Below are 25,292 nucleotides of genomic sequence, written 5' to 3' on the forward strand. Positions count from 1 at the left end.
TCCCTGACCGGGAATCGAACCCGGGCCGCAGCGGTGAGAGCGCCGCATCCTAACCACTAGACCACCAGGGAACCTAGTAAACCTACTCAACACGGGAACAATGGTCGTTGTTTTGAGGCACGTGGGAACAGCGTTGCTGCTAAGGGAGATGTTGATGTCACCAAATTATAAAGGAGACATACAAAGCAAGATACTGTAGTAGATAAATTCTTTACATTTTAATATGTTGTCTTTATGGTGTTGTCCCAGAGGACGTCTTAAAACCAGTGATCAATACCAGATTTTTTCACCAGTCAAACTCCTAATCTGTTTGCAAGATCTTGGTAAAATGTTTAGCTGATGGAGACTCAGTGACTTATGACTGTGATCACCAGCACTGTGATCAGACAAATGCCACAATTACCAGGGTGAACATTACTGTCAACTATAGAGACAACCGGGTGTTGAAATGCACAGCCAGCAACCATGTGAGCATGAAACAGACATCAATATCCATGAGTAATCCATGTAAGTACATGACAGAGAGATGTTGTTAAAAAAAAATTACATGATTGCATTTGCCTAATTTACATGTTTTTTTAACAAATATTTATAATTTCTTTGTTTAACAGGTTCAGAAAAAGAACCCGTACTGACCTCAACAATTGATTATATTATGTTTTTGATCATAATGTTTTGCACAGTGGTGCTTGTTAAAGGTATTTGGTATTTTATTTTAAAATACATTTAGATTTATCTTCACCCAACCCTAGTATATTGTATGTATTGTATTGTGTATATTAATGAGTTGATTCACAGGAATGTCAACAGTAATCAGGACAATAAAGGTAAATATATGAGAATATTTTATTTAAGCAACAGGTCTAGATGCACTTTGATAATGTGTAGAATTTAAGTGAAGCATAACAATAAATGAAACAGCATAATATGCATATAGAATAAAAGTGAACATACAGAAAAACACTGAATTGAATATTTAGATAACAGAACTGAATAGAATAGATTTTTTAGTAAACATGAATTTACTCATGAAATACTCAGAAGATGGCGCTATTGTAAGCTTGATTTGTGTATAAAATAAATTTTTTTCTAAATTTCTATATTTTACAGTAGCTAAACTGATCTCGGCACACTGTTATAAAATGTGGGCATCTGCTGCAGATGCAAGAACGATGCATAATGAAATATTGTAATATAAGTTACGAGTTACAAATTACAGCTGCAGTGAATATATACATTTTTAATGCAGGGTATTATTTGTGTATGTAAAAATATAGTATATTAGTATATAGTGCGTATATACACAAGTACTGCTTATGTCTACAGGAGTGGAGATGAGTTCAGACATTTGATGCAGATAAAACTGTACACTGTATGCACAGGACTCACACAGGCTTTTTACAGAACAATAAAATGCATTAAAATTATTATTGATGTCAAACAATTACAGACGTAAAATTAAAGTCATTTAATTCAGTTGTGTGGAAATATTTAGGATATTTTAAATATGTGACTGCAAAACTATAATACTTTTCCCCAGCAGCATTGTACTATCTGAACTTTTCACCATCTGGTTTGTTGTGGAATAGAAAATGTCCACAGACTAACATTTCTGTATTACAAACTTAAAAAATAAATATATAAATATATTTTGCTTTGCAATGCAATTAAATTGTATAATCCATCCTGTTGTGATCTTTGATGTGTTTATAAAATAATTTCTCAATAAAGTTATACAGTGAAATTATATTTGTAATGATGAAATTGTCTGTATTATTGTAACCAGGCTGGAGATTTGGAAGATGCAACACTATTTTTTTTCTCTGTATGTGGTCTACTGCAGGAAGCTGTGAAATCAGCTGTGAAATCAGCTAGTGAAGCCCCATGTGTGTGCTTTAAATAAACGTTATTGGTATCTTAGTCCACACATATGATTAAGTGCAAAGACCGTGTATTCTATCACACATAAACTGATGAACTGCATTGATCTCTTCAGCTCACATTTTTCATTTCGCTTCCAGATTCAGATGTTGTTATCTGAAATATTTAAACGTTGGTATAAGTGAGGAACATAAAAGAAAAGGCTTTGCAGATGTTATTCTTTAATGCATTCATTCTTATATATAAAGCATTAAATAATGATGGATCATATAAAGGAAAATTATCTGGGTTTTTACACTGCAATATACAGTATATTGCACTTTATTGTGACCTTTCTCTTAACTGCACTCAGACTATAGGACTCAGCAATGAACATGCAAGAATGTCATTATAAACTACTTTAAAGCAATGTAACTTGGGTGTACTAGTATACTTCTATGGCAAGCTAGTGGTAGGAGGCATTATGTACAAACATTACATTCTTCTTTCTTCTTTTGGCTGCTCCCATTAGGGGTCGTCACAGCGGATTATCCGTCTCCATACTCCCCCTGTCCTCTACATCTGCCTCTTTCAAACCAACTACCTGCATGTCTTCCTTCACCACATCCATAATCCTCCTCCTTGGCCTTCCTCTTTTCCTCCTTTCTGGTGGCTCCTCAGCATTCTCCCACCGATATACCCCATGTCCTTCCTCTGCACATGTCCAATTCATCTGAATCGAGCTTCTCTCACTTTGTCTGTTTGTGCTGCCCCTCTAATAAACTAATTTCTAATCCTGCCATCCTCATCACTCCCAATGAAAATCTCAATGTAAAAACATTACATATTAAAACAAAAAAAAAAAGTGTATTAAATTATTTAAATGTATTTATTATATTGAATGTTATAGATTTAGCAGTGGGTTCTGGTTGAATGTTTTTCTTAGACCTGGTTTTATTAGTTTTTTGTGAATTGGTTCAGAATTTGAGCAATGAGCTATAAAAATAAAGCGTTTAAGATGTGTTAATTGAAAACACCAGAATGCTATCTCTATTTTCTGCGAATGATTGCTACAGAGGATCACTGCAGTGTGATTACATAATGACACCCAGCAGCTATGAGGCTTGCAGCAACAGGAAGTTTTGTCACTCGACCTGCTTTTCTATATAGACCCTATTTATATTTATACCTCTGACTAAAATTTGATGCAGCAAAATATTCACTTTTTAAGCTGCTTCATGTGTAGTGATAGAGAAAAGTTCTTACACTAATAATTAGAAACAGCTCCTACTCCTCTCTTTTGTAGCAAGACACAACCCTTGAACTACTGTTTCTATACAATTCTACAAAAAAGATTTCTTTATTTATTATTCACTCAATGTTTTTGTGATATGTAAATAGAGTGTTATATTACCTATGTGTTATGCTTCAGCTCTGAGTAAACAGTATCAGATTCTATATTGGCATTGGTCTTCACTAGGTGGAAACAAAAACAAAAAACATGCATTAATCTCTGAAATAAGCTGCAACCCATACAATAAAGAATAAATCATTAATAATAATAATAGCATAAATAATAGCAGCTTAATGATTCAGAAAGCTTTGTTTACAGATTTTTCTTTATACTTTTTTGTGCTGAACCTTGATTTTTCTTTGCTTTTGTCTGTGGCTTGTGTTGAAGCTCAATGTAAGTCACATCATTAGGTCCCGCATCATCATCTGCAGAAACAGTCAACAAAATAAACAAAGTTAGGGGTTGTCGAATAAAAACTAAATAATTAACTACCCAACCAACTAACTAACCAAATAAATACATTAATTAATGAATTAATGAATTAATAAAAATAACAAAATAAATCAATAAGTGAATAAATAAATAAAACTTGTGAATAATTACACATGCATGATATCTTTTAAAAATGGTGCTGATGGTCAGTTTAAATTATAATGGTTTTAAACGGTTTAGCATTTTTCTCCATAAGGCACACATCAGATTTGTTTCTGATGTGCACATTAACCAAAGCATTAATTAAAACCTTTATGTAGTGCACTGCTCTACATGAGGTCTCTCTCTGTCTCTGAACTGACAGAAAGGGTGAAAATAGCAGGAAAACACATGTTAGTTGGTTTATATACCAGCAGTTATATCTAGAATCTTCTAATCTTTTGGCTCATTATTCATATTGACATGTACAGCATATCATTTAAATGGGATGGATGGTTATAATAGTATTGTACAGTATAAGGCATTTAACTAATTTATAATAGTATATATATATATATATATATATATATATAAATACACACACTTCGCCTTCATTTTTGCATAGCTTGTTTTTCTTTATGACCTGTGAATTAACAGCCCCACTGGATTTAGTTGCAGCATCATCTAATCACATAGTACAATGTTTTTTAGACAGGGTTTGTTCTGTATTTACTGTATAGTGTTTATTCGAAATGTATTCCTTCAAGTGTAAATCTAATATCTTAAATGTAAAATAAATTCTCACTTTTATCTGTATTCTCCACAGAGGCATAAATTTGTACATTTCCTACAAACACAAGAAAGATAAAGAATAAAGCAAGAACATACAACAATTACTGTAAACATGAGGAAAGGAAAGTATTTATTTATTTATTTATTTATTTAGTCTAACCAAACTGAAGTGGTGTGTATCCTGACTGAGAGGCCTCGGCTCCTGGGTTCTGGCCTGGTGTCAGATTGCTGTTCTGCTGTATGTCTCCATCCTTTCCTGTACGTAAAGATAGAAGGATCATTTATACACCAGATCTCAGAGCTCTTATATACATTAATGCATACATAATTAAAATGTACCAGATAGTAAAAGGAGCTCATTGATTAAACCGGAAGCCTTTAAACAAATTAAAAAAATAATCTTTTTTGTATTAATATACAAGAGTGAATTAGCGAGATGAATGTGAACCACTGCATACTATTAAAGAAGGTCAAGTTAGTGTGTCATACAAAATGCAAATAAAGTCCTAATCATAATCCAAAATAGTGAACAAAATAAAGCTGTGGTTCTACCAACTGGCAAACAATGTAATTAGGGCATAAGAAGGACATGATGACAAGATGAAATAAAGAAATTAAACTTGTCACATGACTCGTTATAAACAGACCATTAAAAACACTGAACAATACTTTTGGGTGGATTAAAAGACAAACTAATAAAAGGTTAAACCCAAACAGTTTATTTAAAATTAAAACAATTTAGTAAAAATAATGATAATGATCAGACCTTTGCTGGATTTGTGCCAACAGCACCAGAGCAGGATCAGTAAAAGGATAATGAACAGCAAAGCTGAACTCACTCCTACAGCCACAACTACTCTATTATTGTATCCAGATCCTGCGAGAGAAAAGAAAGAAATAAGACACAAAGCTGCTATCAGAACAGTTCTCAAACCTATTAGTACTCTAAGACTTTTAAGTTATTTTTCTTATTACATTTATAGCCAGTGTGAGTGTTAGATTTATTATTATTATCAGTAATAGTAGTAGCAGCAACAATCACTACACAATTTACAAGTTATTGATATAAAGGGTATCAGATACTTTGATAGCTGACGGAAATCCAGCTTTTCGGTGACTCTTCTCTCTCTGGGTGTTTACAGTAGTAGAAACCTTCATCTGACTTTGAGACACTGCTGATGGTCATCTCTCCTGTAGTTTTGCTCTGAACGATCAAATTATCCTTATAGAAATTAACACCAGTGTCTGATATCTTTGTATTGCGATATTTATATAAACAGCGTAAAGTCAGAGGATGTCCCTCAATCACAGGTTGGACAGGACTGTCTAGGATCACACCACCAACTGTAGGAAAGAGAAAGAAGACATTGAAAACAGAAAGACAATACTGAAAACATATCAATGCTAGATATTGGCGAAGGGCAGCACAATGAGTTACATGTAAAATATACTCAAATATCATGTATGATTGTTTCTTTACAGCAAATTAAATAGCGTTCAAAAGTATCATCTCTAGTTCTGTATATTGTGTCTATTACTGATGATAACATTTAAGACTCACGGTGTACTGTGATGTTGACAGGATTACTGCGTCCTCCAGATTCAGACTGACACCAGTAAACTCCAGTGTGTGTGGTATAAAGTGAGCTGATGTTACATCCTGAAACTGATGAACAATCAAACCATGTCATATAGTAATTGTATTTTTCCACTCTCCATCCAGTAGAGTCTCTCTGGTTCTCACAGCTCAGTGACAGAGAGTCAATAGTAAAATGTTGGGTTCTGCTGGGATTAATGATCAGAGACATTGGAGGAGATTCACCTGAAATGCACATAATTTAGATTTTATTATGATTCAAAGGTTTATTTTGTTATAATGATCTTTTCTATGTAAAGTTTATTAATACAGGTAGCTCAGTGGTTAAGGCATTGGGCTTTGGATCAGAAGATCACAGGTTCAAATCCTGCTGCCACTGCTGGGCCCTTGAGCAAAAAGCCCTAAAACCCGCCCCTGCTCAGTTGTAAGTCGCTCTGGATAAGACTGATTTACGTCTGCCAAATGCAAACGTAAATAAACATATAATATTTTACAATTATATTGTATAATTGATCAATTTGAGAAGACATGCATTATGTTCACATTCACTTATACAGTTCTGGCTGGGACTCGTACAGCAGATGATCCAAATAATTTAAGATGATAATACACAAAAGTGTGTTGTTTAACGGCGTAATAAATTGAATAAAGAGAGAGAGAGAGATCAGATCATGAGTGTGTGTCTCAGACATTTACAGCATTAAATCTGTCCAGGTTTGTTACTGAAAATTTTATGGCCTTAAAAGCTGCTGCTTCTTAGTTTTAGTTATGTAATGTGAGATATGTTGGCATAATCATTGGGCAGTAGTGTAAGGAGTCATATTAGTTTGATTTTAACACGTGGAACAAATAAAGCATTTGAGCTTTATATACATCAATATACTGAAATAAATCACATGACCTTACTAAACCTGATTAATTAGCATTTATTTCATTATATTCTTTTTCAGTTTTTCAGTGTTTCTTTTTTTTTTACCACTTAATTATAATAATTATAATAATAATTATAAATATTTATTGATCAAGTATTTGTGATTTGATCTCAGTTAGCTATTCTTTTTCGACTACAAGGGTGACTGGATGCTACATGCTTCATTTCAAATATGGTTATACAGTATTAAATAATATAGCCCATGAATACCCCTAAATGTGTTATTCTTTATATAATTTTTTTTTTTTTTTTTATTAATACATCCATTTACACATTTATTTACTTCAATACAACTCAACACTGCTGATTTATTTTCTCACCAGTAATCCACAGTGGCTGTTGTTTGCTGTACTGGGAGTAAAAGTCTTGTTCTCCTCTCACTGCTCTGCACATATAAACTCCTGTGTGGTTCAGAGTAACAGGACTGAGTGTGTAGGAGCCTCCAGATCCTCTGCTGCTGTCTGAGAGAAGCTCTGGTCTGTACATGTAGGAACCCTGACTGTCTCTGTAGAGAACATCTGTGTACCAGCTGAATGTCCAGCCTGTAGAGGAGGATTTATTAATCTCACATCTTAGGGTCACTGAGTCTCCTTCATTCAGCCAGATCTGTGGAGACACACTCACGACTGCCTCTGCTGTTTCTGATGGACAACAAAAAGGAAAAAAAATAGATTCATACAGGGAGCTAATCTTGTTCCAGTGGAACCCGGTTATGTCGCCGGCCTAAGGGACGCCAAAAAGTGTCGAGATAACCGATGATCGGGATAAACTGTCAGGAATCCACCTGCCACGCCCCCTTTCAGTGGCTGTCATTGCTTCCGCGTGCTCCCAAGCGCTCAGCTCAAATCACGCACACCGCGAGCTTGTTATTCATTCTCCCCAAGCTCCTATATAAACTGCTCACTCACCCACGCGCCCCGTCCGTTATTGCATGTTCATCCCCGTCCGCGTGTGTGCCGGTGTGTTCGCGGATGAGCAGTTTCGCTACGTGCCGTTTGACTCGGACTCTGTTTTCCGGATTATCCCTGCTCACGCAGGTATTTGTGTTGGCACTGCCTTTTGGTTTAAATAAACAAAACTTTCTTTGCTTTCACTTTGGCTTCCGCCTCCGTTCCCGCCTGACATAAACGAAAACCAATATGGCGGCAATATATTAACGTGCTTGAAATTTCTTTATGTACATGATGTGCGTTATTAAATGAGAATGTGCATGCACGTGTTTTTGGAGGGTTTTTTTTTACACAACAGCGTTTGTTTGATTGGTCATGCGGAAGATGATTTTTGGGGATAAACTCATTAAAGTCACATTAAATAGCATGTATGTGAAATATCAGAAGTGTCATTGAAAACAATAGCAAAAATAAAGCAGTTCATCCTTCCCGTGGGCTCACCACCTGCAGGAGGGACCGTAAGGGACGGTGCTGTGAGGATTGGGCAGCAGTCGAAGGCGGGGGCCTGCTTAGACTGCTGCCCCCCGCGACCCGAATTACGGATAAGCGGGAGAAAATGAAATGAAAATTAAAAAAAAGCAGTTCATACACATTTATACACTCAGACAATCCTATATACCACACACACACACACACACACACACACACACACACACCTGACACAGTGAGTGTAACTGCATCGCTGGTCTCTGAGGTCTGAGAGTCACGTTGCGTCTGTCCGCTGCAGTTATATTGACCGATATCAGACTCTCTAGCAGTAAATGAATATTCCCTGTTTTCAATGTAAGACAGAATCTGGACATCATCTTTATACCAGTTGTATGTCCACTCAGTGTCTACATGTTCTCGTATTTCACATGTGAAAACGATTTTCTCTCCACTGAATATTTGTCCATCAGGCTGCAGAGTCACAACAGCTTTTGGTCTCTCTGTACAGTTACAACAAAAACACCACATCAGTCACACCCTTCTCTGTACATCTGATATTGAATCAGTGTGATTTGTAATGATTATGTGCATGTTAAAGGAGTGTAAGATCAGACAGATACCTATCACTGAAAGAGTCACTTCATTACTCACTGGTGATGACAGTCCAGTATTAGACCCATAACATTTGTATTTTTGACTCTGATCTATGTTTATAATGTAGACATAATGATCAGATGTGTGAACATAAACATTATCGCTGTACCAGTGGTACAGTTCACTTCCTCCTGGAATAGTACATGTGAGTGTAACTGTCTCTCCTCTGAATATTTGGGGTGAATTCGGCTGCACAGACAGAACAGGTTTATTGGCTGTAAAAGTAAAAAAACAAAAACACAATGTAAATATCTGAAATTCTGCAGGGAAATCTACAAACACAACCTTCTCCACCTTAATACAAATCCAACATGTACACAACATAGGTAACATAAATACATCACCTTGAGCTTGTCCAACTCGGATCAGTAAAATAAGCACTAAAAGGGAAGAGGAACAGGGAATATGATTTAACACACATTATTTTGTATGACAAAAAACAGCTATAAAAACTGTATTATAGCTACCTGTTTTATTAATGAATTGTGTTTAGGGAAATATATTTTGATGTAAAGACGTCAAGAGTGAATGCAGGGGCAGTTTGTTTAAAGTGAAGCCATACAAACATAAAGAAAAGCCCAAACGCAAAACACAAATATCAGGACACTAAAACAAGATAATCATAACCCAGAGAATAAACAGCAACAGATAACAAAAATCCTGGAAAAACAAACACAAAACAATGAGTAAGCTGTAAGGTAAGATTTATATACTGGTGCTCATTAACAGCAGAAATTATGATACAGGTGTAAAGCAGTCATGTGATATAATCCAGTAAAGTGCAGTGGCTTATCCGAAATGTAGTCAGATTTTTTAATAATCATAAAATATAAGCATCTATTCTGCTTATTACTCTTTGCTTCAGTTCATAGTGAAAATGATCTATTTCTTTACATGTAGAGGTGAATTAACAAATAAGGTCTGTGCAATGTGTTGAAATATGTCTGTTACAGAAATGTCTTTAAAATGACTGTCAAGTGTTTCATGGAAAATATACTGTATATTACTTTCTGGAAAAAAAACCCCCACAAAACCACTTGTTTGATTTGCTCTCAGGAAACGGCTGTGTATAAGGATATTAAATACCTGGGGGATCAGCAAAAACCGACCATGATTCTAAATAAAATAGTACTTTCAGTATAATCTGTGTAGTTAGTGACAGTTCAGCTTAAACAAACTAGTTGCAGCTCAAACAAAACACATTTTAATAATAATTTGGGATTAGATACACTGAAGCAGCCTTTTTATTTTGGGATAAAGACATTACAATCACATTGTGGCAGCGGGGGCGTGGCCGAGCGCCGGGTTGTAAATGGAGGGCGAGGCGGGGAGCAGGTAGACACAGGAATGCCTCACCTGAAGGGAATAATGACTAATGAGTGCTCGCTCTCTTTCAGTGATAGAAGGGGGCATATAAGGAGGAGCGCGCGCGCGTGTGTGTGTCAGTGTCAGTCAGTCAGTCAGTGTGTCAGAGAAGTGTGACTGAGGCACTGAGCACCAGAAAATAAAGGAAAAATTCTCAATAAAGAAACTTTATTGACTCAGACACTGTCCTGTCATGGCGTTCCTTTTCATCGAGCCATACGCTCTCCCACACACATTAAATAGCATGTATGTTAAATAGTAGAAGTGCCACTGAGAACAATAGCAAAAATAAAGCAGTTCATGCACTCATTCATACACTCCAACAATCATATAATTAATCATTATTAATTAATGCCATCATGTTGATTCACATTTGGATTTGTCATGGAAACAACTGATTTTACATTAGAATAAAGCTAAAGTATGGACTGTTTTGCATCATCCTGACCAGATATTAAGAAATAATTAATAACGTTACCATTTAATACATACTAACACACAAAAATACACCTGACATAGTGAGTGTAACAGCATTGCTGGTTTCTAAGGTCTGAGAGTCGCCTTTAAACTGAATTCTATTAAATTGTAGGTAGTGAAATTTAACAGTGATTTGAAATCGCGGGAAATAAGAGTCTGTGTGGGAGTTGTAAGAGTATAGAGCGAGAGATGATATTTGCCTGTTTAATTCGCTATGGCTAATGTTCTAGTTTCATCTCTCAATGTTTATCAGTAAAATAAGTGTTGTGATCTCGAGAGCTTCTTGTCGGTGTCCTAACTGCACTAGTGATAAACCTATTAGTAGAACAAAACTAACTCGCGTACGGTAGGAAGAGTGAAGCTAGCGTGTAACACCACACACTTTACAAAATTACAAAAGTATTTCATATGTTTTGAAATGTGTGCGGTAGCTAACCGGAAACGTCCAAGTACCAAAGACAACACTTTCTTTAGTGAATGAATGGCCATTGAAATTGTTTATATGGTAGTTAGCATAATGTTAGCTATCTTACTAATTAAACACTGCTAGTTTGCTCAATACGATAGATAAAGTCAGAGATTAAATTCTATTTATTATTTGTTTATTTATATATTTCATTATATATTTGTGTGTTTAAGGAAAATTAGCTTGTTGTGTTTTGCTATCTTTTGGGTATGAAAATAATAAAAGACATAAATAAATAATGAAATAAAACACAATAAAATATCCATAATTGTAATGTCTAATTTCACACACACACACACACACACACACACACACACACACACACACACACACACACACACACACACACACACACACACACACACACACAATTTCTTGTAAGGGTCTTTTACTGATAGAATTAATAATGCAGGAAATTAACACTATTCGAGATATAACTCTTATTTGTCATATAACCCTTACAGTTAACCTTAGTAACCAAAATAAAATAAATTTGTGACACAGTTGAATGTAAATGAAATTAGACTTCATTTAATCCTTTGCCTGTCCCACCATTACTCTAATACAAACATAAAGAAAACATTTACTCACAGATCATTACACCAAGTGGATGATGCTCCATCCTTCCACACTGATGAACGACTGACTGATCAGTGGCCTGTGTTTAAACCACTTCACTTCCTGTGTTCACGTTTGTTGCAAGTAGATGTGCTATTTCACAAACTATACTCCTTAGAAATGAACAACAACAAAAAGTAATTTACAGAACATAACTTTATTCTATCACGGACCTTTTACATTTTCTCTGTTACTTCACTCAGTATCATACCTGCTCTCAATAAGACATCCAGTGAACCTTTCTAGAAAGTTTTGTAAACGTAGTTTAATTTAATATGATGCAGTTTGATCTAGTTTATAAAATATAAATATATACAAATTTGAACCTCCTGTAAAGGTGCGACATCACAAAATGGGGTATTTATATAGTGGTTTCTATTAATATAGAGGCCACTGGAATAAAAATGAAACAACTCAATGAACAGATTATTTGTAAAATCTTAGAAAAGACCCAATGTGTGTGTGTGTGTGTGTGTCTGTGTGTGTGGGTGTGTGTGTGTGTTATATGAAGTTTGTATTAGCAGGTAAGTGCAGCAAGTTTAATGTTCATGATAACTCTTTCCTGCAAAGACCACAATAGTCACAAAAAGAGAACTATGGATGTGGAGTATAATTTAAGCTTCCAGGAAAAAACAAAAACTAAAATTTGTATTTATTTATATTTTATAAACTATATCAAACTGCATCATATTAAATTAAACTTTGTTTACAAAACTTTAGACACACTTTTTTTCTGGTCTCTTCATGCCTGATATATGATTGTAGTAACTGCTCAACAGTTTCATTGTGAAAATGAATTATGAATTTTTTTTTTTTTTTTTAACATACAAAATTAAAAATAAATTTACACACTAGATCTTATTTAAAAAAAAAAAAAAAAAAAAAAAAAAAAAAAAAAAAAGATCAACTTGAGAATGATGGGAAAAGATTATAGAGAATAACAAGAAGTGCTCATTATTTGAAGCATGTTATCGTACAATGTAGTTGTTTATAGCTGTTAGAATTGGGTCTTTCAACTAAAATGTAAAAGTAAATACTATTAAATGAACCATTAAATAAAATTATAAATCGGCTTCGCAGTTTATCGGGTATAAACAAAGCTCAATGACAACAAATTCTTTTGTAGCAGGACTGACTCCTCCTGCTGGTCAGAGACTGAACTGCACCTGAGCAGTCTTACAGCTGCTTCACAGATAGAGACATTCAATTCTTAGTGTATTGCTTGATTTTTTAGAATCAAGCAAACAAACAAACTGACAACAACAACAACAATTCTACTACTTATACTACTACCATTACAGTGGAACCCATTTATGTCGCCGACCTAAAAATCGTCAAGAAAATCGATAATCGAGACAAACGAAAACCAATATGGCGGCAATATATTAACGTGCTTGAAATTTCTTTATGTACATGATGTGCGTTATTAAATGAGAATGTGCATGCACGTGTTTTTGGAGGGTTTTTACACAACAGCATTGCCGCGATTTGTTTGATTAGTCATGCGGATCGAGATAACCTGTAATGCGGATAAGGAGGTGGAAGCCAAAGTAAATGCAAACAAAGTTTATTGAGAATACTCAGGATATAATCCACCAATACTTGTAGCGAAGCAGTAATATTCAGTGGTGCGCTCCGGGAGCGCGGTCCACGAAGTTCTGTGAAAGCAGAGACAGTTCGTGTAAAGAATCCACGGATCCGTGCTATGGAGACCGCAGCGCTGGGCAGCAACGGATAAACGTGGTACAGACAGCGTGAATAGGGAAAACAGCAGGATCGGGGGAATCCGGGGTGCCGTTGAGAGAATGCGGAGTCGGAGAAGAAGGGTACTTAGCGGGATACGTATACGATATTACACAGACCGCCATGAACCAACACATACGATCATGCACAAACAATAACGGACCGTGAGTGTGTGGAGGTGAGGGGCTTAAATAGAAGATGGGATGAGTGAGTGAATGAGAGTCAGGTGTGTGTGATCAGCATGACTGCGAGGAGCTCCGTGCGGGAGAAGAAGCAGGGTGCTTCGGGAAATGCCGCCGCCGAAGGGGGCGTGTCAGGGGGATTCCTGACATAACTGACGTTAAGTGGCAAATTTGCCCCCCCTTGTGCTCGAGATATTAGGGTTCGGCAACATAAAAAATCGACATAACCGATTAAAAAATGCTATGACAAAGTGAGAATTTGGCGGTTCCACTTCAAAAACGTCGACTTAATAGGGTTGGCGAGTTAACCGAGGTCGAGATAAGTGGGTTCGACTGCACTACTAATAATAACTATAATTATTAACTGCAAAAACATCCTGTAATTTAGAATGTATTAATGTGAGCTGGTTCACAGGATTTTAAATTGATGACATAGTCAAATTTGGGAACAGTTCCAGGTATAAAATTTGTAATGCACAGATTTATTTACATCAAGTGAATTCTGAGCCAACATTTAATTCAGGTTTATTATTATTTATTATAATGTAGAATCTTAGGGTGAAGGGGATAACCCCTGGTGGTCTAGTAGTTAAGATGCAGCGCTCTCACCGCTGTGACCCGGGTTCGATCCCCGGTCAGGGAACCATCCCCAGCCACTCTCAGTGCCGGTCCCAAGCCCGGATAAATTGGGGAGGGTTGCGTTAGGAAGGGCATCCAGTGTAAAACGTGCCAAATCAAACGTGCGGAGGATCCGCTGTGGCGACCCCTAACGGGAGAAGCCGAAAGAAAGTTTTAGGGTGAAGGGGATAAAGTTTTGTAACTATTGGCCAGATGGGAACAAGTAGTATATAACAGCTTTTGAAAGGGATATTTGTTATGTTAGAGACCTATAAATATATTAATCATTAAGGATCATCTTTTTAAAAAATAATAACTATATAAAAAAAAAAGTATTGATCCTCAGTAAAATCACTGTTTGACCTGGTATTATGGGATTAGAGCCTAGTGATGCTAACGATGCTGTAGAAATATATGCCTGGGAAACAAAGGAAAAAAATGGTCTGTCTTCTCTTGGTAGGTTAGATGGCAAACACTCTTGCTACCCTTTCAGTCTTGAGATGAGTGTCTTTAATATTTTTTTTCCTTTATATTAAACTGTTTTACCTTATTTAACAATCACACAACCTTGTATATTGGATATCGTGTGTTTGACTGTTGTGGCTGATCGAGATCAGTGTCTCTGCAGCAAAAGCGAAGGTGAAGTTTCCTGCAATGTAGTTTGGTACAATTCTCTCTAATACAGCGGAGCTCTACTCATAGTCGCTCAGCCCCAGGACCAGCTAATTACCTCAGGCTTGGATGAGGGCCTCCATAACCCTAACAAGCCTATACACTAGTTCACCAATCAAGATGGGAAGCATAAGACAAGGCTTTTGTTCATGAATATAAACAACTGTCACTCACCTGAAGTGGAACCAGTTAATATCATCAATTTATTCACCATTCATGTGAGTTCCAACCATCTAAATGCATTTAAGTGGCCCCAAAACACATGCATCCCTCAGAGGTTGCTAAACAGAACACAAAGATATGCAATGCAGCTATGTGAGCTGTCATCATGTATTTTTGATTATGAATTATTATTATAATAGTCTTATTCTGCTGATTCGCATCTGCACCATTTCAAGATGGATTATTATTTGCAGCTGGTTTATTCTGAGTTACAAACAGCGTGAACTCCATGACGACGTACAAAAATGCTAAGAAAAAGTATACATTTGTAAATAAAAACATCAGTCGGTGATGCTCAATAAAAATGGCATTATACCCTAATTTTTACTGTACAGAGCAGGCAAAAATTTCCTTATTTCAAATAGTGAGTCATTGTGTTACTGTAAATAAATTACTAAGCAAATTAATAATTGTCCTGGGTGATTTATTCAGTGTGTCTATTTAAGTTATTTATGATGAAATTATAATCTTAAACCTACTCGATTTAGTATTTTAAAGTAATAAGAACAATCAGAACAAATTATTATGTCATGGCCAAGAAAGAAGCAGAAGCTGGTTCAGATGACCTTTCATACATTTTTTTTTTTTATAAAAGTACTGATAAGTTATTTTTGTTTTGTTTTTTTTATGAATAAAAAAGGTTAGAGATTATATTTGTTTCAAGTGCTTTTTATTGATTCTGGAAGGTAGAAGGATGGAGGTCAGGGGTCTCCAATTCAAAGTTTGCCTAGGGCCTCCAAATGTCCAGAAACAGCCCTGTTCAGCCCCAAGCACCTTCTGTTCTCTGATGGAATCTAAATACAAACACAACAAACTTAAAATCACCTACAAAATACATATGTATAGTTAAACATAAGTCTGGTAAATTAAATTTCTATTGTTAAAATCTATAAGTGAAACTGATTTCCATAATACATGCTATACATTCAGCTGTGGGTTCTGGTTGCCTGTGAAAGTAACCAGAACGTATGATAGGTAACTTTATCTTACCTATGAGTTTTCCTTCAGCTCTGAGTAAACAGTATCAGATTCTACATTGGTCTTCACTGGATACAAACAAGAAACACTGAATTAATGTCCACAGTCAACTGAAACTCATCCAAATAGACATATATTAAATATATAAAATGTATAAGATCTTAATATATTAATGTATAAGAAAATATTATTGGCTATGTGCATCAAAATGTTTCACTATTGTACCTTGATTTTCCCTCGCTTTATTCTGCGGCTTGTGTTCAAGCTCAATGTAAGTGACATCACCGGGTCCAGCATCTTCATCTGCAGAGAGACAGAACAGAACAAAATGATCACAGCTAAAGATTTGACAAAAAAAATAAAATAAATGGGAATTATAGCCATTTAAATGTTAATTGTCAAATGTAACGAGTGTTATTCATACATACATATTTGATGTAAAGTTTTAACATACTCCACCTTTATTGTTGTATGGCTTATTTTTCTTCAAGACCTGTGCATAAACGGCCCCACTGGGTTCAGCTATGGCATTACCTAATCACACAGAACAATATGTTAATAAATATACGAAATCTACTATTTCTTCTATTGCTTGTGAAAATACTTCCAACAAAATGAAAAAAAAAAAAAATCTCACTTTTAACTGCATTCTCCACAGTGGCATAAATGTGTAAATTTTCTGTAGAAACAGGAATGAAAAATTATGAAAACAACAGAGATTTACTGTTAATAAGAAAATACTCTTATATTGAATTACTGTACACATAGGGAAAGTTCATTCTCTGACCAGACTGAAGTGATTTTTGTGACCTTTTGCCACATTTCAGGCTTCAAACATAAAGATATAAAACTGTAATTTTTTGTGAAGAATCAACAACAAGTGGGACACAATCATGAAGTGGAACGAAATTTATTGGATATTTCAAACTTTTTTAACAAATAAAAAAACTGAAAAATTGGGCGTGCAAAATTATTCAGCACCCTTAAGTTAATACTTTGTAGCGCCACCTTTTGCTGCGATTACAGCTGTAAGTCACTTGGGGTATGTCTCTATCAGTTTTTCACATCGAGAGACTGAAATCTTTGCCTATTCCTCCTTGCAAAACAGCTCGAGCTCAGTGAGGTTGGATGGAGAGCATTTGTGAACAGCAGTTTTCAGTTCTTTCCACAGATTCTCGATTGGATTCAGGTCTGGACTTTGACTTGGCCATTCTAACACCTGGATATGTTTATTTGTGAACCATTCCATTGTAGATTTTGCTTTATGTTTTGGATCTTTGTCTTGTTGGAAGACAAATCTCCATCCCAGTCTCAGGTCTTTTGCAGACTCCATCAGGTTTTCTTCCAGAATGGTTCTGTTTTTGGCTCCATCCATCTTCCCATCAATTTGAACCATCTTCCCTGTCCCTGCTGAAGAAAAGCAGGCCCAAACCATGATGCTGCCACCACCATGTTTGACAGTGGGGATGGTGTGTTCAGGGTGATGAGCTGTGTTGCTTTTACGCCAAACATAACGTTTTGCATTGTTGCCAAAAAGTTCCATTTTGGTTTCATCTGACCAGAGCACCTTCTTCCAAATGTTAGGTGTGTCTCCCAGGTGGCTTGTGGCAAACTTTAAACGACACTTTTTATGGAGATCTTTAAGTAATGGCTTTCTTCTTGCCACTCTTCCATAAAGGCCAGATTTGTGCAGTATACGACTGATTGTTGTCCTATGGACAGAGTCTCCCACCTCAGCTGTAGATCTCTGCAGTTAATCCAGAGTGATCATGGGCCTCTTGGCTGCATCTCTGATCAGTCTTCTCCTTGTATGAGCTGAAAGTTTAGAGGGACGGCCAGGTCTTGGTAGATTTGCAGTGGTCTGATACTCCTTCCATTTCAATATTATCGCTTGCACAGTGCTCCTTGGGATGTGTAAAGCTTGGAAAATCTTTTTGTATCCAAATCTGGCTTTAAACTTCTCCACAACAGTATCTCGGACCTGCCTGGTGTGTTCCTTGTTCTTCATGATGCTCTCTGCGCTTTAAACGGACCTCTGAGACTATCACAGTGCAGGTGCATTTATACGGAGACTTGATTACATACAGGTGGATTCTATTTATCATCTTTAGTCATTTAGGTCAACATTGGATCATTCAGAGATCCTCACTGAACTTCTGGAGAGAGTTTGCTGCACTGAAAGTAAAGGGGCTGAATAATTTTGCATGCCCAATTTTTCAGTTTTTTATATGTTAAAGTTTGAAATATACAATAAATTTCGTTCCACTTCATGATTGTGTCCCACTTGTTGTTGATTCTTCACAAAAAATTACAGTTTTATATTTTTATGTTTGAAGCCTGAAATGTGGCAAAAGGTCGCAAAGTTCAAGGGGGCCGAAGACTTTCACAAGGCACTGTATCTCTCTCTCTCTCTCTCTCTCTCTCTCTCTCTCTCTCTCTATATATATATATATATATATATATATATATGAAATGTGTATTACACTTCTCTCAAAAGTCTATACTCTTTATCTCATAATCACATGTTGCTGGGGTCAAAGGAATTTGCATTTAGCAATTTACCTTGAATTTTGAGGGCACCCTGTATCTTACAATCCATTTTGCTCAAAACTGTTGCTTTTCCCAACTACATTGTGAGTTGATGGCACTGGGACCAGCTAGCAGGCGCACAGTATTGTCTGTATTTTCACATCCTTTGATTCGATGTTCACAGAGTGCACTAGTCAGAGCTGACTGTATGTATCAAACTGTACAAGCTCAAATATATTCATGTGGATTTAATAGCTGTTTTTTAATCCTCAATGACTGAAAGAGAAGTTGATTTGGTCGCTATATTTACAAGAACAATTATAACACGGATTTTAAAAAAAAACCTGGACATTGTGAGGAAAGGTCGGCCACAACAGTTCAATAGAGTTGTTAAGATTTTTGTTTTAATTTCAAATCCCAGTAAATTTGGAATGCACAGAGGGTATTTTATTTTCTAGAGATGATGTATGCGGGCAGCTCAGCTGTGGTTGCAGTGAAAGTAGAATTGTTGAATTGTGGTCATTGAATTTCTTGGTTTAATAATGCCATTTATTCTCATTATATGAGAAAACTGTTTATGATGAAGCACTCTGTTATACTGGGTTTCTGTTTAATATTGATGATTTTTATAGATGTTACATAAAAATGATGGTATTAAGAGTTGAATTGATTCAGGTAGGACACCACTGAAGGCCTAGGTGTAAATTGCATGGCCCACCATTGATTTACACAATACACCTTCTACACCAGTCTAAACTTTATCAAACTGGATATGAACAAATGTCTTTGTAAATCATTTTCTGGAGACTTTACTCACATTATTTGTACCTCATGAAAGTCAAGTTAGTAATAAAATCTGAATAACATTCATAAAATTTGCACAATTACAATCATTTGGGTATTGAAAATAATGGTATTAGTTTTGTGTTTGCTATTGAATATAAGTCTGCTCTTTCAGGAATGCACTTGATGAAGTTAACAGCTGATTAGAAGCATGTGGATGAAGATCAGCAGTTTCGAAACTTGTATATTGGTGCTTATTGAGTATAATTAAGCCTACAATCTTGAATTTGATAAAGATTAATAAATGAATTGTGTAACAGTAATTAGAGTGTCTTAAATATTGCAAAATAATTGAGCTGCAAAGTAATTGACCTGCAATTGCTGCAATTGATCACCAATGACTGAATATTTTATACAAGCTCTGATTATAGCAAAAAACAAAAGGCTCAGACCTTTCCTGGATTTGTGCCAACACCACCACAGCAGGATCAGTAAGAGGATGATGAACAGCAAGGCCGAACTCACTCCTACAGCCACAACTACTTTATCAATTTTGGGTTCAGGAACTATGAGTGAGGAAAGAAAAAGACACAAATGAACAAAAAAAGCTGCTGTCAGGTAGTTCATATGTGCTTTAGATCATAACTTGCTGCCACACAAGTCCCTCAAATGTCAGGCTCTAAACCCCTACTTTTCAATAGGTGTATATGCAGCCAATAACCCAAAACATTCAAAAACATATTAGCTCCAGTCTTAAGCAGAAAACACTCAGATTTATCACATCATGAGGATGATATTAATATTGCTTTTAAAGCTTCTGTTTAAAAAACTGTTTATAATCTAGTTATAATTTTTAGATTTGAAACTCTGTGTTAGGACACTGACAACAACTCTGATTTTAAAAACTTTGCATGCTTAAGTTGAAAGATAGTGAAATACTGCTTCTTGATTTCATCATTTAAGTAAAAATTCAAGAAGCTTTTATTGTCATTTCAACCCTATATAGGGGATTTAGTTCACAGTGAAATGAGACAACGTTCCTCCAAAACCCTTGTGCTCCTTAAACAACATAAAACAACATAAAGCTACATAACAGAAAAACAAAGTGCTAAGGACTAGTAAGTGTCCTCGAAAAATAAAGTGCATCGTGTGCAAGCTGGTGCAAACAGTGCAAGACAAGACAGTGCAGTTCTCTGATGGAATCTAAATACAAGCACAACAAACTGAAAACCACCTACAAAATACATATTTCAATGTATAGTTAAACATAAGTCCACAACACAAGACAGTGTAGGACAAATACACAAAACACAAAATAGCACTGTCAGTAAACCTACTGTATATTATACAGTACAGTGTGAAAGAGAGAACTGAGCACAGGAGTGTACTTGTAAATAAACACAAAATGTAATGACAAAAGGTGTGCAAAACAGCAATAGTAGCAGTGAAATGGATGTGCAAAAAACAGCATGTAAACATTTATTTCATAATAAAATAATATAATATGGGTGGTGTTGAAGACCTGGATGTGTGAAATGAGTATGAGTGTGTGTTTGAGCTCAGATTTGTAGCAGCTCAGTACACACACTGTAGTGAGTGTATGCGAGTTTCAGTTTAGTTCTGTATGTTGAGGAGCCTGATGGCTTAATTTGCATTAAGTTCTTTTCATTTCTGGTAAAACACATCATAGCATCTACATGTTAAAAAATACATTCGCTGTAGCTTTACTTACACCAGGCACGCATTAAATCTGTACTTAATTTTTTCTACCATTAACACCGGTTCCCATATTATAAATATATTTAAAAAAAAAAAATAAAAAAAAAAGAAAACTCTTACTTCTAACATATGAAGCAATGCATGGTCACACTCTAAAACTACATCATGGCTTGTTTTAGGACCACCAAATCTAATCTGCTAATGGTTAAATGCTGACAAAAATAAGCTGGAGATGTTGTGCCACAAATACCAAATACATTTAACTGCATTTACTTCAACTTAAAACCATCTGTTATACACATTTTAATTTTTCGCTTCCTGCAACTCTTTTTTGTAGTATTAGGCACTGCATGCTAATTGGAAAATTTTCTACATGTACATCTCCTTTTTCTTCTTCTTAGTAGTACTGCAACTCTCTTCAATCTTTGTGTTTACAGAGGCAGATTTTAACTGACTAAAATAGTACGTATTCGACATTCTTCTTCTAGTCTTGTTCTGGATCATCCAACCATTTTAAGTAAAAATCATTACCATGGCTGTTTCTGAACATGTGGGGTCCTATGCTACTACCTCAATGAATAGTTTCATAAACAATAATATAAAAGCAAATAAACAATATGCTAAGTTTAGATAATATGTTTCAGGCTTTATTTCGGCCAACTCAGCAATTTCTAAAAGAAGAGCTAAAATAAAAAACTACAATAACTATGATTATTATTATTTATACCTATTAGATCATTAAATCATATAGTGTATATTGTAATACATGTTCAGAGATTAAAAATTTCATTGTATACTGTAGATTTTTAAAAACCCAGCCATTTGGGGGGCACAAGCCAGTGTACTCTTAGTGCCGGTCCCAAGCCCGGGTAAATGGGGAGGGTTGCGTTAGGAAGGGCATCCAGCGTAAAACATGTGCCAAATCAAATATGCGGATCACAAATGAGAATTTCATACCGGATCGGTCGAGGCCCGGGTTAACAACGACCGCCACAGGTATCGTTAGCCGACAGGGTACCGGTGGAAATTGGGCTACTGTTGGCCGAAGGAGGAGAAGGAGAGGAGGAAGGCGTCTACAGAGACGGCAGGAAAAGGAGCAGTGTAGGAGAGTAGAGGTTCGGGTTGGTACTTTAAATGTTGGTACTATGACGGGTAAAGGGAGAGAGATAGCTGATATGATGGAGAGGAGAAAGGTAGATGTGTTGTGTGTTCAGGAGACCAAGTGGAAAGGGAGTAAGGCCAGGAACATTGGAGGTGGGTTTAAACTGTTTTATCATGGTGTGGATGGGAAGAGAAATGGTGTAGGGGTGATTCTGAAGGAAGCGTACAGTAAGAGTGTAGTGGAGGTGAAGAGAGTTTCTGATAGGGTGATGATCGTGAAGGTGGAAGTTGAAGGGATGATGATAAATGTCATCAGTGCCTATGCTCCACAAGTTGGCTGTGAGATGGAGGAGAAAGAAAGATTCTGGAGTGAATTAGATGAAGTGGTAGATGGTGTACCTAGGAAAGAACGATTGGTGATTGGGGCAGACTTTAATGGGCATGTAGGTGAAGGGAACAGAGGTGATGAGGAGGTGATGGGTAGGTATGGTTTTAAGGAGAGGAATGTGGAAGGGCAGATGGTGGTAGATTTTGCTAAAAGGATGGAAATGGCAGTGGTGAACACGTATTTTAAGAAGAAGGAGGATCATAGGGTGACGTATAAGAGTGGAGGAAGGTGCACACAGGTGGATTATCTTCTGTGTAGGAGATGCAACCTGAAGGAGATTGGAGACTGTAAGGTGTTGGCGAGGGACAGTGTAGCTAGACAGCATCGGATGGTGGTCTGTAGGATGGTTTTGGAGGCGAAGAAGAAGAGGAGGAAAGTAAGGTTTGAAAGAAGAATAAGATGGTGGAAACTGAAGGAGGAAGAGTGTAGTGTGAGGTTCAGGGAAGAGGTCAGACAGGGGCTTGGTGGTGGTGAAGAGGTGCCGGATGATTGGGCAACTACTGCAGGAGTGATGAGGGAGGCAGCTAGAAAAGTACTTGGTGTGACATCTGGAAATAGAAAGCAAGACAAGGAGACGTGGTGGTGGAATGAGGAAGTGCAGGAGAGCATTAGGGTAAAGAGATTGGCAAAACAGAAGTGGGATCGACAGAGTGATGAGAAGAGTAGGCAGGAGTACAAGGAGATGCGGCAGCAGGTTAAAAGGGATGTGGCGAAAGCCAAGGAAAAGGCATATGAGGAACTGTATAAGAGGTTGGACACTAAGGAAGGAGAAAAGGATTTATACCGATTGACCAAGCAGAGGGACCGAGCTGGGAAGGATGTACTGCAAGTTAGAGCAATAAAGGATGGAGAGGGAAATGTGTTGACTAGTGAGGAGAGTGTGTTGAGAAGATGGAGGGAATATTTTGAGCAGCTGATGAATGAGGAAAATCAGAGAGAGAGAAGGTTGGAGGTTGTGGAGTTGGTGAAGCAGGATGTAGATAGGATTAGTAAGGAGGAAGTGAGAGCAGCGATTAAGAGGATGAAGAATGGAAAGTCGGTTGGACCAGATGACATACCGGTAGAAGCGTGGAGATGTTTAGGAGAGATGGCAGTGGAGTTTTTAACCAGATTGTTTAACAGGATTCTGGAAGGGGAGAGGATGCCTGAGGAATGGAGAAGGAGTGTGCTGGTACCGATCTTTAAGCATAAGGGAGATGTGCAGACCTGCAGTAACTACAGGGGAATTAAGTTGATCAGTCACAGCATGAAGTTATGGGAAAGAGTAGTGGAAGCCAGGCTGAGAGAAGAGGTGACCATCTGTGAGCAACAGTATGGTTTCATGCCGAGGAAGAGCACCACAGATGCCTTATTTGCTTTGAGGATGTTGATGGAGAAGTATAGAGAAGGACAGAAGGAGCTGCATTGTGTATTTGTGGATTTAGAGAAAGCGTACGACAGGGTGCCGAGAGAGGAGTTGTGGTATTGTATGAGGAAGTCAGGTGTGTCAGAGAAGTATGTGAGGGTGGTGCAGGACATGTATGAGGACAGTGTGACGGCAGTAAAGTGTGCAGTAGGTACGACAGACTGGTTCAGGGTGAAGGTTGGACTGCATCAAGGATCGGCCCTGAGCCCTTTCCTGTTTGCAGTGGTGATGGACAGGTTGACGGACGAGGTCAGACAGGAGTCTCCCTGGACTATGATGTTTGCAGATGATATTGTGATTTGTGGTGAGAGTAGAGAGCAGGTTGAGAAGAGCCTGGAGAGGTGGAGATATGCGCTGGAGAGAAGGGGAATGAAAGTCAGTAGGAGTAAGACAGAGTACATGTGTGTGAATGAGAGGGAGGGCAGTGGAGTGATGCGGTTGCAGGGAGAAGAGGTGGAGAAGGTAGAGGAGTTCAGGTACCTGGGGTCAACAGTGCAAAGTAATGGAGAGTGTGTTAGGGAAGTAAAGAAAAGAGTGCAGGCAGGGTGGAGTGGGTGGAGAAGAGTGACAGGAGTGATTTGTGATAGAAGAGTATCTGCAAGAATGAAAGGGAAAGTTTATAGGACTGTGGTGAGACCTGCGATGTTGTATGGATTAGAGACAGTGGCATTGAGTAAAAGACAGGAGGTGGAGCTGGAGGTAGCAGAGCTGAAGATGTTGAGGTTTTCGTTGGGAGTGACGAGGATGGACAAGATTAGAAATGAGTTTATTAGAGGGACAGCACATGTAGGATGTTTTGGTGACAAGGTGAGGGAGGCGAGATTGAGATGGTTTGGACATGTGCAGAGAAGGGACATGAATTATATTGGTAGAAAAATGCTGAAGATGGAGCCACCAGGTAGGAGGAAAAGAGGAAGGCCAAGGAGGAGGTTCATGGATGTGGTGAGGGAAGACATGCAGGTAGTTGGTGTAAAAGAGGCAGATATAGAGGACAGGGTGGTATGGAGACGGATGATCCGCTGTGGCGACCCCTAATGGGAGCAACCGAAAGAAGAAGAAGAAGAAGAAGAAGAAGAAGAAGACTGTAGATTTTTAAACACAAAATATA

General features: G+C 37.1%; 2 protein-coding genes and 1 long non-coding RNA gene across 3 annotated transcripts in view; all 3 read right to left on the reverse strand.

Annotated features, from left to right (window-relative positions):
* Positions 1-1,236: 1,236 nt before the first annotated feature.
* Positions 1,237-25,292, reverse strand: part of LOC310726813 (Fc receptor-like protein 5) — a 42,743-nt gene continuing 18,687 nt past the window's right edge. The window contains exons 8-15 of the mRNA XM_083542758.1: positions 5,919-6,179; positions 5,441-5,701; positions 5,124-5,234; positions 4,518-4,613; positions 4,371-4,412; positions 3,487-3,579; positions 3,275-3,336; positions 1,237-2,037 (exon numbers count right to left, since the gene is read on the reverse strand). Coding sequence (XP_083398884.1) covers positions 3,275-3,336; positions 3,487-3,579; positions 4,371-4,412; positions 4,518-4,613; positions 5,124-5,234; positions 5,441-5,701; positions 5,919-6,179 — 926 coding nt within the window. The 3' untranslated portion in view covers positions 1,237-2,037. The remainder of the gene's footprint in view (positions 2,038-3,274; positions 3,337-3,486; positions 3,580-4,370; positions 4,413-4,517; positions 4,614-5,123; positions 5,235-5,440; positions 5,702-5,918; positions 6,180-25,292) is intronic.
* Positions 7,180-15,777, reverse strand: LOC310726610 (low affinity immunoglobulin gamma Fc region receptor II-like; the record flags this gene model as incomplete). The annotated part of the gene is made up of 7 exons (XM_083542360.1): positions 15,224-15,777; positions 11,818-11,949; positions 9,263-9,298; positions 8,885-9,133; positions 8,480-8,764; positions 7,798-7,941; positions 7,180-7,526 (listed from the first exon to the last, which is right to left on the reverse strand). Exons 2-7 carry the CDS (start codon positions 11,846-11,848, stop codon positions 7,180-7,182), a joined length of 1,092 nt encoding a protein of 363 aa, XP_083398486.1. The 5' UTR covers positions 11,849-11,949; positions 15,224-15,777.
* Positions 16,774-17,060, reverse strand: LOC310726935. Its single transcript, XR_014533885.1, has 3 exons — positions 17,047-17,060; positions 16,897-16,938; positions 16,774-16,793 (listed from the first exon to the last, which is right to left on the reverse strand). It is a non-coding gene; the product is annotated as an uncharacterized lncRNA (long non-coding RNA).

Source organism: Silurus aristotelis (assembly GCF_946808225.1).
Source record: "Silurus aristotelis genome assembly, chromosome: 5".
NCBI lineage: Eukaryota > Metazoa > Chordata > Actinopteri > Siluriformes > Siluridae > Silurus > Silurus aristotelis.